The 11,885-nt window shown below is 48.5% G+C and overlaps 4 protein-coding genes across 6 annotated transcripts; 2 read left to right on the forward strand and 2 right to left on the reverse strand.

Annotated features, from left to right (window-relative positions):
- Positions 1-54: 54 nt before the first annotated feature.
- Positions 55-1,458, reverse strand: sft2d3 (SFT2 domain containing 3). The gene has a single exon (XM_052087110.1). It carries the CDS (start codon positions 1,101-1,103, stop codon positions 426-428), a length of 678 nt encoding a protein of 225 aa, XP_051943070.1. The 5' UTR covers positions 1,104-1,458; the 3' UTR covers positions 55-425.
- A 192-nt stretch (positions 1,459-1,650) lies between these two features.
- On the forward strand, positions 1,651-3,293 carry si:ch1073-184j22.2 (dual specificity protein phosphatase 18). The gene is made up of 2 exons (XM_052087111.1): positions 1,651-1,797; positions 2,402-3,293. Exon 2 carries the CDS (start codon positions 2,406-2,408, stop codon positions 3,057-3,059), a length of 654 nt encoding a protein of 217 aa, XP_051943071.1. The 5' UTR covers positions 1,651-1,797; positions 2,402-2,405; the 3' UTR covers positions 3,060-3,293.
- Positions 3,294-4,015: 722 nt separating this feature from the next.
- On the forward strand, positions 4,016-6,668 carry si:ch1073-184j22.1 (erythroferrone). Of its 3 annotated transcripts, XM_052087160.1 has the most exons (8): positions 4,017-4,248; positions 4,638-4,784; positions 5,030-5,111; positions 5,329-5,459; positions 5,524-5,635; positions 5,897-5,978; positions 6,050-6,128; positions 6,266-6,668. In XM_052087160.1, the coding sequence occupies exons 1-8, from the start codon at positions 4,060-4,062 to the stop codon at positions 6,362-6,364; spliced, it is 921 nt and encodes a 306-aa protein (XP_051943120.1). In that variant the 5' UTR covers positions 4,017-4,059; the 3' UTR covers positions 6,365-6,668. The 3 variants fall into 3 exon arrangements, with proteins under 3 accessions (XP_051943121.1, XP_051943120.1, XP_051943119.1); XM_052087159.1 differs by lacking the exon at positions 6,050-6,128; XM_052087161.1 differs by lacking the exons at positions 5,329-5,459; positions 5,524-5,635; positions 6,050-6,128 and having other exon boundaries at positions 4,016-4,248.
- On the reverse strand, positions 6,622-11,360 carry LOC127615835 (cytochrome P450 7B1). The gene is made up of 6 exons (XM_052087158.1): positions 11,111-11,360; positions 10,329-10,465; positions 9,590-10,189; positions 9,289-9,495; positions 9,046-9,224; positions 6,622-8,969 (listed from the first exon to the last, which is right to left on the reverse strand). Exons 1-6 carry the CDS (start codon positions 11,182-11,184, stop codon positions 8,679-8,681), a joined length of 1,488 nt encoding a protein of 495 aa, XP_051943118.1. The 5' UTR covers positions 11,185-11,360; the 3' UTR covers positions 6,622-8,678.
- Positions 11,361-11,885: the final 525 nt, after the last annotated feature.

An 11,885-nucleotide genomic window follows, 5' to 3' on the forward strand; every position in this document is an offset into this window, starting at 1 on the left:
TTCAGGTGAATTGGGCTTGTGAAAATCTGCCCGGCCAAATAACACAGTTGACAGTTTTCTTTTTCCATGGGAATTATAATGGGAATCAATTGTCCAGCTGAAAACAGTCTAATCCAAAAATAAACAGTCTGAGGTTTTTGGTCCTAAAAAATATACTGTACTGAAGTTAAACAATGCTGAACATGTAAAAAACTATATGGTGATTTACAGCAAAAGTCTGAAATGGTCATTTAATGACTCTGAGCTTCATTTGAACGTGGTAAATTGTCTTTATTTCAGTGATTCCATCTTGTCCCTTGATGGCCAAGTCACTGTCCAGGTCGCCAGTATGAAGCGAAGTCTGAAGGGTCCCTTTTGTCCAAATTGGCTTTGTCCCTGCAAAAGGCACTTGGCACGTCGTCGGTTACCGCTCCGATGGGTTCCGCTCAGATCACCATGCTTTTCCCAGTCACGGTCCTTTTGATGGTGGACGCGGCCACGCTGCCCACGAATCGGATCCCCGCGGTGCCTCCGGGGAGCAGCGACACCACGTAGCCAACCAGGATGACGACCTGCGCGGTAGCCCCGAGAGCCGTCAGCACGGTGCTGTGAAGGCTCATCGCGGCGTACAGCGTCCCTACGAGGGCGCACAGGTACACGGCGGCCCCGGGCGAGCCGGGCAGGCTGGCGGCGAGTCTCCCGGGTCCCCGCAGAACAGCCACGGCCGCAATGGCGAAGGCCGAGCCAAGCGACCAGAGTAGAGCGAACTTGCGGGCGTAGAGCAGCAGCAGTGGTGCATATAAAGCAGACAGGCCGAAGCACAGTGCTGACAGGGCGGCAAACATCCCGGAGATTGCTAGCCGCTGGCGACGACTCACACCCGGCAGGCACGGGTCCGGGTCGGACGACCACGGCCAACTCCCGCCGGAGCTCGGAGCCGCCGAGGTCGAGGAACCGCCTCCCCCGGACCACGGGCTGGACCAGCGTCCGAACCAACTCCCAGGAACGGGATCGGGGTCACCGAGCTCCACCGCGGTGCTGGATCCAGGATGCGACGATGCGGGGGCGGTCTTGCCTCTGGACTGCGACAAATACTCCTGAAGCTGCCGGTTCAACTCTGCCATAACGACAACACTCAGGAGTCCGAACGCTGCTGCTACTATGCTAATTGCAATGCAAGATGTTTTCCGCTTCCGTCTCTTCGCTCGTTTCTTCTTCGCGGGCTCTGTCGGTGATGTAGCGACCCCTGCAGGATGAAAGAACGCGACACGATAAAACCCCCAAACTTCTCCAATATCATATTTGATATCGTCACCATCCAAAAATAAGGCCCAATTTCTCGGATAAATGATGTAACGTCGTGTTCGAATCGCTCAAATTCACTTCCATTTCCAATGAAGTGCCTAAAGACTAAAGAGTGTCTCGGATCGGAATACACTTTCCTGGCCAACCTTATTCTACTCTTTTGCGTTTCAAGGTTTCTCCTACCAACTTCTACCACAATTTACCGCCGTCTAGCGGCGATACAGAAAATAATCAATTGAGAGTGAAGTACACAAAAGAAAATAAAAGGGCCTTATCTATCAATTGAAGCTCCCCAAAACGTGCCTTTTGAACTTTAGACGTGCTCTTGCTTTGTTATGAGTGTGATGAGCAAGCTTCGGAATATCTTTGCACTTTATTTCATGAATGTTAGTCTATGACGTCACGTGTCCAGTTCAGGCTCAGCTGTCCTGTCTAAATTTACCCTGCCGCCGCACTCTCTTCTCTGCCTGCGGTTGAGAGAGAGCAAGAGTAAGAGACGACGAAGTCGAGCAGGTACTACACGCTCACACAAAATGAATATGGATATGTTACAATTACGGTATGTTGTTAAACAGGCATTTCTTCAACATTTAGGTGTAAAGGCTGGTTAAGGAAATAAGTTATGGATATATTTTGGATCATCAAATCAAAATGCTGAAGGGGCTGATCTGCAGCCCAAAACATTTATGACGGAGCTACAGCGCCCACTAGTTCCAGCCTTGTCCTTAAAACAAGTTAAGGAGCCCATTTGTTTGTTCGTTCGCTGATTTTTGTTGAAACTCAATGTGCGCGTCTTGCGCGCGTGCGTCGTGGCTCAGTACCAAGGTTGTCAAACGTATCATTGTCATGACAAAATGTTTTATCCTACAATCAACGTGTTATCATACTATCGTTATGCAAAGAACACGCTTTAATGTCATTATTCCATAATGATTAGAAAGTGATCAAACGTGCTACGGTCATGCGATTAACCATGATTGTAGTTTTTATCGCCATGTTACAATGTGATCGGGTTTTAATGCCAATAGCATGATGAAAACATATTTTTATTGTGGTGTACAGTCCTCGAAGGGTCTTATAGCGTGCCAGGAGCGTGACGTGAGTTTTGCTTTTTCAGTGGCATGTCCTTGTGCGAGATCACGCCCACCCTGTTCCTGGGCGGGGCGGACGCCGCCCTGAATGGTGCCATGGTGACACGTAAAGGCATCACCCTGATGGTCAACGCCACGCTGAGCCACCCTTGCCCCGCCTACCCGGGCGTACAGGTCCTGCGGGTGCCGGTACGCGACCTGCCAGACGCTCGCCTGGGGGACCACTTTGATCCGGTGGGCCGGCGTATCCACAGCAACCGCACGGGAGGCACCCTGGTGTACTGTGCTGCGGGCAGGAGCCGCTCTCCCGCCCTGATCATGGCCTACCTCATGAAGTACCGCGGGGTCACCCTGCGCCAGGCCCACCTGTGGGTGCGCAACAGCCGACCCTGCGTCAGCATTAACATCGGATTCTGGGAGCAGCTGCTTAGCTATGAGAGGCGACTGTACGGGGACAACACGGTCAGGATAGAGCCCACGCTGCCCGTCGTCGGAACCCATTTGCCTTCCGCCTTGTCGCGCTACAGGTGGTCGGACAAATCGCACCAGCAGTCGCCTGTGGTGACGTCACGCCACCGGTCACCCAGGTCGCCCGTCGGGACTTCACGGCGCAAGTTGACGAGCAAATTGCTCAGGTTGCAGTTTGTGACGTCACTTGAGCGACTGAACAAGTCACCTGGCTAGACGTCACTTGCCCCGCCTCCCACATTACTTGGCGAAGGTGGCGAACTTTTCTGAAATCCGAAGTTCTTGCGCACTTTTAGTCATTTTAGTAAGATAATTTTGATTTCTTTACTTTGCCTTTAAATCGACTTTCAAATGTGCTTTGAATTACAGTATTTGAAGCATATTGAATGACTTTTTGTATGAAATGCGCTATAAATTAGTGATTCTATTTTTCTTTACATACAAAAAATATATATACAGGAAATATATATATATGTATATATATATAAAATATATACCTGTATATATAAAATAGATTTTTTTAACAGTAAGAACAATAATCACCCGCTTCTCCTCTTTCCGCAATTATTAAGATAAGATATCCTTTATTCGCCCACACTGGGGAAATTTACAGCCTCCAGCAGCAAGAATGTATGTAGAAAGAAGAAAGAGAAAAACAACAAACATCTTTCAATTAAATGCAATATGAACACAAAATGGATAAATCGGAGTACTATTTACAATTTTCCTTCACATCATTTAATTATTATTATTATTGTGATTGTTATTTTTTAATTAATATTTAATTAAATATTATAAATGATACAGAGCCTAATGTTGATTCTGCATCAATACCTTAGTCTTACCCTTTGGTGTTTTCGACTGCCTTTGTTATTAATTTGTTGTTTTATTGTTGTATATATGATATTTGCTCCATGTACAACACTTTGTATACAGCGGTGGTTGTTTTAAAGTGCTCTATAAATACAGTTGAGTTGAGAAATTTTTTTTAAAAAGTGACCACAATCAAAAGATGATGTCATGTTGGTCCATCAGAAGATGATGACATGTGGGTGATGCAATAAGTGTGTGGCACGCCTATGAGGGTCTTTGAGGGAACATTTCATCAGCCCCCTCCACCCATCCCTCTTATCTCCAGCATTTGTGTGCGCTTGAGTGTATAAATGTGTGTGTATTGAGCGTCTGGCAGATAAAAGAAGGAAGCGACGGTTGTGCCATGATGATGAAGAGCACAGGAGAAAGTGAACCTTTCCGCCTTACTTCCCACGGAGCGAGTGGTCCAAACATGAAGAGATGGCCGTTCGCTGTTGGATGTCGCATGATGATGATGACGATCACGATGTTGACCATGATTGTGAGCAGCAGTCAGGAGGATGCGGTGCTCAAGGATGACCAGGTGGTACAGGTAAAAAGTGCGCACACACACACACACACCTATGTGGCGCTATTTTTTGTATTACAGTAATCACAGACATATATTCTTTATCTGCTGCCAAGAGCAACGAAAATGGCTGCCGTACTGAGAAGTCGAGACGACTGTATGTTTGCTCGTAAACAGACGCAATTAGTTTTTTGGGGCTTGAAAGTTGATTTGTGTTCAATTCAACAGAGGAAGAGGATTTGGCATCTTTTGAGTTCAGAGTGTGGGCAAGTAACACATTTAACTGATCTGGAGGCAGGCCTCACAAACACAACTTGTGTGCAGATGGATTCTGGCTGGATCAAGTGTTACCCAAATAAGTAGTCGGTAAAGCAGCTGCGAGTGACTTGCTCTGAAAGCTTTCCTTCCTCCAGGATTGGCCGCCCTTGGGCAACTCTCCACTTCCGCCACCTTCGCCATCTTCACCACCTTCGCCACTTTCGCCACTTTCGCCTCGGACCTCCTGGCTCATGTTCATCAACAACTCCAACATGCGCAAAAGCCCCCGAAACATGGATAAGGTGACTTGCAAGCTGACAATCATCATCAGACTGACACAAATGGGCTTCCACTCATGCATGCACTCTCACCCGCACTTTCTTCCACACACACTCAATTTCACAACACACGCACACGACAGTGGAGGCCTTTTGTTGATAACATTTCAGTCTACGACGTGATGGTAGTGCCGATGTCATCATCATGGTGACGATGTCATGATTGAATTGTGTGCGTGTGTGTGAATGATGTGTGCATCATCCTCCAGAGACCTCCAAGAGCTCGTGGCCCTCCGGCTCCCCGACTGCATTCACAACAGGTCATCGACGACTTGCACGGCACGCTCAACGGTAGTGTCACAGCTAGCCAAATTATGCTAAGCTAGCACAGTGTATCCGTGCGTCGGCATGTACATGGATGTGGGCATGTCTGTGTGTGAAGCAGTGTATGCAAGTGTGCATATGTGTTTGTGAGTGTAAATGTGGATTTGTGTGTGTGTGTGTGTGTGTGCAAACATTTCTTCTCATCAGCGGCCTGCATTCCTTGTCAATGCCTCTCGTGTTGCAGGCGTGTCTTCCAAAGTGTTTTGCATGTTGTGCAAGTGCCCCCCTCGAATCTCCGCCTCCTTCTTTGGCCGCCTCCCCCAAGTGGTGCGAGTGGCTCGTCGCAGCCTGATGGAGCTTCGCCCTTTCAGTCAGGTGACGTCATTCCAAAATGACCCGTTGGACAGCTAGGTGATGCCTGTGACCTCTGACCCCACAGGCCACGCCCTCCGTATGTGCTATTCAACGAGGTCGCAGTGTCAACAATACCCACGGTCGCTACACTGCCACGATAACTGGATTTTACCTGCTGAGTGCCCGCCTCCGCCTGAGTTAGTCTCGTGTGACGTCTTCGTATTCTTCATCATCATGCACATACCTGACCAATGTTTGAGCGGGCTTGCGTCTGTACCTATGGGTGTAAATTTACCTGACTGTGTGCATGTGTTTGTGCGTTTTTGTTTATTTTCATGTGCGTTCGTGTCTGCGCACGTTTGCGTCCGCGCATACATTTTTGTGTCTTTGTACGTATGTTTGTAATTACATTTGTGTGTGTGTGTGTGTGTGTGTGTTTATGTGGCACGTGTGTGAAGAGTCAAGTGAGCGCGCTCAGGTGCGACTGCACGAGAGCGTGAAGGCGGCCATCTGCGTCGAGTCACTCTGTCACACTAAACTGTGAGTACGTTGTGTCCGTGTGCCTCGTCGTCACGGTGGTCTCTGAGTGCACGTGCATGTGTGTGTTCCAGCTCCATTGAGTCAGTGGTGGGCGTGGCCAGTGTGAGCGGCGACTTCAGCATCACTCTGACCGGAACACTCTTCTTACAGGTCGTTTAGCTTCATGCTAAGGCTAACGAATGCGAATGAGCATGCGCATTGGTTTGAAGTTTTATGTAAATCAGGTAGAACCACGGCAAGAGGGCAGGAGAGAGTTGGAGAGTGACTCCATTTTGTTTGTGGCTTAGGCTGGCGAGTACGTGTCCGTCTACGTGGACAACGCCACCGGCGCCAACATCAACGTCTTGCCTGAATCGTTCTTCTCCGCAATCCTGCTGGGAAGTTGAACCCGCATCACTTCCTGTCTCGCGGCGTCGTCAGTCCTGCTGGATATGGTCTAACTTTGATGAAGTAGTTGAGCGGGCCTTTGTGGATGTTCTTCGTGTCTTTGCACGACAAGCAACTGCAGGCCGTGTGGGTTGTCCGACGTCCGCCCCCGCCCCAATTCGCATGGGTCGGCTTCCACGTGCCGCAAAATGACTTGCTTTTATATCTTCACGATGCTCACCAGCAGCTCATTTTGTCCTAAAGATAACAGACAAACTTTCCCGTCTGGAAAACATATTTAATAAAAAAATAACACACACAAAAGCTACGAGTGTTACACTTGGACGTTTCACACATATTTGCTTTCATGACATAATAACCATTCAGGCTGCAACTAACGACTATATTTAATAATCTGTCGATGATTGCTTTGACTAAAAAATAAAAATCCATCCCTTGTTTCCTAAAACAGGATATGATTTCAAATTCACAGTGCAGAAGATAAATTGCAAACAGAAGTTGATGATTCATTTCCTGGTTTGGCCCATTACATCCCTTCATAATCAGTGAAAAATGCTGATGACGCTTGTCCACATAAAAGCAGTTACTTTCAAACATCTTTGTCAAAAAATACGTACTCATGCTAAGAATAAACATGAATGTTAGTGTCATTTATGATATTTAGTCAATATATATGTTGATACAGTTTACCTATTGAAATGTTTGATGCGCCTTTGTTGTCGCATTTTTGTCTTGTTAACGTTTGAATTTTGCGCATTTTGGAACATTGACACTGCATCGTTTCAGTCTGTGTTCAGTCGCTCATTTTTGTCATCGGAATTTGCTAATCAAGCCGCATATGCTAGCATGGCATGTGTGAAACAAATTCACGTAGAGGCCCAAAAAAGTTAACGCATGCTGACGGTCGCTGTCTCCTACACAAGTTAGCACGTTACGCTTGGGTTTCAAACCCTTCTGATTTTTTTTTGTAGTCCACGTTAAAGCTGGAATTTCGAACATTTTTATGTTTTAAAACTCAAGCCACTACTAGTGGAGATGATACAGTGTTGGTTAAGCCTTCAACATTTTGCTGTATTTTTCAACATTTGATTCAGTGTCTGTCCACTAAACACTCACAAACACGCTCCAGTGTTTTGTAACGAGTGCAACTGTCGTTGACTAAGTTAACATAATTACCACTTGGCTAACAATTAGCGGGCTCGTTCCCTTTCGTTTGCAATAAAACAAACTCAAGGCATCCTCTTGTAATGTAGTCTTCCACCACAGGGGGGCGACAGAACTTAAGTTGACGATCGTCAATTCAACGTCGACTAGTCGGTAAGATTGATCCATTTTTTTTAGCCTCAACTTGCTGCGGCGTGCCTCTCAAGTCCAAATGCGGACTCACAGCTTTTCACAAAAGTATTTATATCAACCCTTCACCTATGCATACCTGTCAACTCATACGGTTTAGCCATAGTTCATACGGATTTTGTGGTGAATCTTACGTATATGGCCGTATCGCACAAATCATACGGATTCTGAAAATTTCCCCTTAACAGGTAGTTCCGTTTGCTTTTGCCCAGAATGGTGCCAGTCTACTCGAATGCTTCCAGTAAATAATGTAGTTCCTAGTTGAAAACAGCAGAGTATTAATTGCATACTTCGGTAGTGTACAAACAAGTTCTACAAGGAAACACATCGCTTGCGCAAGAAACACTGACAGCATGATTGATGCTGTAACTTCGAGCCGATGGGTCAGCATTTGGAGATGGGGAAAAAAGTAACGCAGGAATAGAACTCTGAACACAGTAATGCCACTAAATAGAATGATGATTGGACATTAACCAGACATTGTATTATGGAGCTCTACAATAAATATCATTAAAAATTTCGTTGGTTTTTCTCTGCCGTTATTTTGACATATAAAATGCTTTGGTATGTTATAAGGATTTTTTTGCTCTTTTTAAGGACTTTTTTGGTAGTTTATACAGGTTGGCGCTCCGTAAAGTTGACAGGTATGCCTATGCTACGTGGACTGTTGCAATAGTATTCCAAGCCACCGTGAAGGTATGCGCTCGTGTTCCGCCGTGAGCTTGTTAGAAGACGGGAGGCGGAACGGCAGTTGGAAGGTTTGCCTTCCCCGTACGTGGGCATGACCAAGATAGTATAAAAAACAGCAACTCTTACGGAAAAATGGACCGCAGCAGCGTATCAACATTTCAGGCATCCATGGAATAGTCCAATTGAGAATACACAGTAGACTGTTGCTAGTTACCGATCGTATAGCAAACATTGAAGATAAAGAGCTGGTGAAAGTTGCCCAAAGTTGTTTCACAAACACGCGGCGCTGCGCATGCGGTATTGGAAGCGCACGTCGCGGGCGGGCCGCGGGATGCCGAGGCCTGCGCGGCTGGCGTCGGGGCGCGCGTCGGGCTGTCCCGGTTCGAGTCGCAAATCAAAGTACAGCAGCAGCAGACACACAAACTGCTTGATCTCGTTGACGGCGAAGAAACGTCCGGGACAGATGGATGCCCCCGAACCGAATGGCATCAGGAAGTGGTGAAGTTTTCGTCCGTTCTTGAAGAATTCCGTCTGACGGGCGAAGCGGTCGAAGCAAAATGTCTGATGGGACCAAAAAAAAAAAAAGAATAACGAGTATCGGGTAAAGACGTGACGGCCCGGTGGCGGTGAACACTACCTGCGGCTGGTCGTAAACGTCGGCGTCCATGTGCACACTCCGCGGGTACAACGCCACAATGTCGCCTTTCCTCACCGCCACGGCACGCTCATTGTTGAGACGCAGGGTCAGGTCCTCCCGAGCCACCCGGATGTTAATCGACGCAGAGGACAGGCGCAGGCTCTCGTGGACGGCGCTTTCTGAGGACCCGCAGGAAGTCAGGCATTGGCAGACACAAGAATGCGATCGCGGCGAGTTTCCTACCCAGAAGAATCATCTTGTCCAGCTGCTGTGCGTCGAGCGCCAGGTCGGCGCCGGCGCTGAATTTGTGTCCGCTGCTCTCCAGAACGTTTCGGATCTCCTGGCGGATGGCGCGCAATGCCTCCGGATGCCTCAGGAGGTGGTACGCCGCCCAGAAGCCGGCCGGCGCCGTGTTGGCCACCGATGCCCACAGCATGGCCAAGTGATGCGCTGAAAGGCAACGGCGGCAAAGCAAATTCAGCGCCACAAAGACTCGAAAGGCGTTGACCGCTGAGTGAAAAGTCGTTCAAGAAGTTGTACTGACCCGCTTTGTCGGCGTCGCCCAGGATGGGGTGGCGCTCCAAGAGCTGAGCGCGGCGCCGGATGAACTGCGAGACACCCGCCCAGCCGGACATCCTGGGCGTCGTCAAGTAGCTCATCAGCTTCCGGCGGATCCCGCCGACGCCGACTAGTAGCCAGACGGGAACCTGCGCGATGAGCAGCGGGAAGGCGTCGTCGAAACGGATGAAGGAGGCCTTGAGCTGCGCCGCGTCGGCGTGGCGGAGGCCCTCGGCCGGCCGGCCGTATAAAGTCAGGAAGGTGGCCTCCAACGTGACCTCCATGCAAAAGTCATACAATTCCCGCGTGCGCCACGCGCCGCCCGGGCGCAGGTGGTCCTGGCGGAAGATCATCATCAGGTTTCCCATCATGCTCTGCGTCAGCAGTGACAGGTGCTCCCCGTGGAGGAGGCGGAAGGCGCGCGCGATCTGCTCGGGCAGGCCCGGAAAGGTGCCTTCGGTGACGGGCGTGTAGCCGAAGGCTGCCGGCGCCGCCCGCCTGCTGAACTCTTGGAAGTCCAAACGTCGGCGTTCTTTGATGATGGCCGGGTACATCAGTGGGTCCATGACGAAGGTCATGTAGCGACCTGCCGCACACACAGAGCCGCCGAGCGGGCCCAAATCACTTGCGCTCAATCGTGAGGTGGCCTTTTCATTTCCAGACTGACTTTGTGCCATTTTCTGGACACCGTCACCAGGCAACTGGCGATAGCCGGCGAGACCAACCTGCCATGTGAACGGTAAAAATGTCTCCAAAGTTTTTCTGCTGCTCCTCCAGGAACTTGTGAGCATCTTTCCTGAACTCAAAAGCTTTTCCCAAGAACGGAATCCAGCCGTTTATTAGCGGAGGTTCGCCCAGACGACTGACACACACACACACACACACACACGCACACACACCACATCAATTCACTGTATTCTAGTTCACAGAAGCTAAACAAAATGACTCCAACAAACAAAAGCAAATGCACTCACAAATGTGAACTGAAATGACATCATATGTTCGTAAAATGAACCAAATCTAACTCAAATAGACTTAGAAACTAAGGTTTTCTTGGCTCTAATTTCTAATTCAGATGCAATATAGACTTCAATCCACTTTCAATTTGAACACCCCAAAACCAAGCACAATATGGAGAATTACAGTTAACTGACAACTAAAAGGTTATGTGGGACTTATTACTCGACTATTGTGAAGAAACATATTACTTTCAAATGCAAGTGACTACTCCTCTGTAACATATTGCAGTTTGGCAGTAATTGCTCAACATTGGCGATAAGTCCAGCTCAGTTTGCCCGACGTTTCAAGATCCACAAAATGGATGTGTGACGTTGACGCTAAAGCCTCTTATCACTTGATCAATGATTAATTTAGGAATCGATTTCAATAACAAAGTTCGCTCGTTTGACGTCCACGCAAACGACTTGACTCGATTAGCGAGCGGGACAACGCCAAAGCATGCCTGTGACGTCACGAGCAGGGGACGTGTTTTTTTAGCATCACCGACCTTTTCCGCCGGCAGCGTCCGATGTGGACGAGCGTGAGAATGAGCAGCAGCAAGCACGCCAGCGGTTGGAGCATCTCGACGCGTGTCACCAAACAAGACAGATAGCGCGACGAGTGTCACTTCGGTTTAGCTGCCGAAGGCGGGACTTGAAATCACGGGCGTGCTTGAAACTCGACTCCACACCGGAAGTAATACTGCGCATTCAGTCACGTGACACCCTCGCACGATTCCAAAATGAAAAACAAGTGCCACAAGTGTTTAGCCTCCGTAGTTTCGTCAGTCATTACAGTGACTTTTATTTTATTTCGGAAGGGAAAATGCCCGCTGCTAAACCAACTGACAACACCGTCGGCACGGTAGCTACAGCTGTTGTGTGGCACACTCGTCTCCGGTCCTCGAGGCAGCTGTGACACCGTGCATTACTACAGTAATTGACGTGAACTCGCTTTTGACAAGTACGTCATACAAAGTACGCAAATTAGTAACCATAGTAAAGGTTAACATAGTAGGATTTTGTAGCCTTTTCTAAGCAGGGCTGAAAGTCACAAGAACTCACTTTTCACAGAATCACTGTAAAGTATGCAAATTAGTAACCACGGTAAAGGTGTGAGTGTGGCGTGGATGGTTGTTCGTCTCTGTGTGCCCTGCGATTGGCTGGCAACTGATTCAGGGAGTCCCCGCCTACTGCCCGAAGACGGCTGTGATAGGCTCCAGCACCCCCCGCGACCCTAGTGAGGATCAAGCGTTTCGGAAAATGGATGGATGGATGGATGGT

The sequence above is a fragment of the Hippocampus zosterae genome, chromosome 15 (assembly GCF_025434085.1).
Source record: "Hippocampus zosterae strain Florida chromosome 15, ASM2543408v3, whole genome shotgun sequence".
Classification (NCBI taxonomy): domain Eukaryota; kingdom Metazoa; phylum Chordata; class Actinopteri; order Syngnathiformes; family Syngnathidae; genus Hippocampus; species Hippocampus zosterae.

Bases quoted from the DNA above. Each gene is read 5' to 3' on its own strand.
- si:ch1073-184j22.1 (XM_052087159.1), top strand. From the start codon at position 4,060: ATGATGATGAAGAGCACAGGAGAAAGTGAACCTTTCCGCCTTACTTCC. The intron at 4,249-4,637 runs GTAAAAAGTGCG...TCCTTCCTCCAG, and splicing joins AGGATGACCAGGTGGTACAG to GATTGGCCGCCCTTGGGCAA. The intron at 5,112-5,328 runs GTAGTGTCACAG...CTCGTGTTGCAG, and splicing joins CTTGCACGGCACGCTCAACG to GCGTGTCTTCCAAAGTGTTT.
- si:ch1073-184j22.2 (XM_052087111.1), top strand. From the start codon at position 2,406: ATGTCCTTGTGCGAGATCACGCCCACCCTGTTCCTGGGCGGGGCGGAC.
- LOC127615835 (XM_052087158.1), bottom strand. From the start codon at position 11,184: ATGCTCCAACCGCTGGCGTGCTTGCTGCTGCTCATTCTCACGCTCGTC. The intron at 10,466-11,110 runs GTCGGTGATGCT...TGTGTGTGTCAG, and splicing joins GGACGCTGCCGGCGGAAAAG to TCGTCTGGGCGAACCTCCGC. The intron at 8,970-9,045 runs GTAGTGTTCACC...TGGTCCCATCAG, and splicing joins ACGTTTACGACCAGCCGCAG to ACATTTTGCTTCGACCGCTT.
- sft2d3 (XM_052087110.1), bottom strand. From the start codon at position 1,103: ATGGCAGAGTTGAACCGGCAGCTTCAGGAGTATTTGTCGCAGTCCAGA.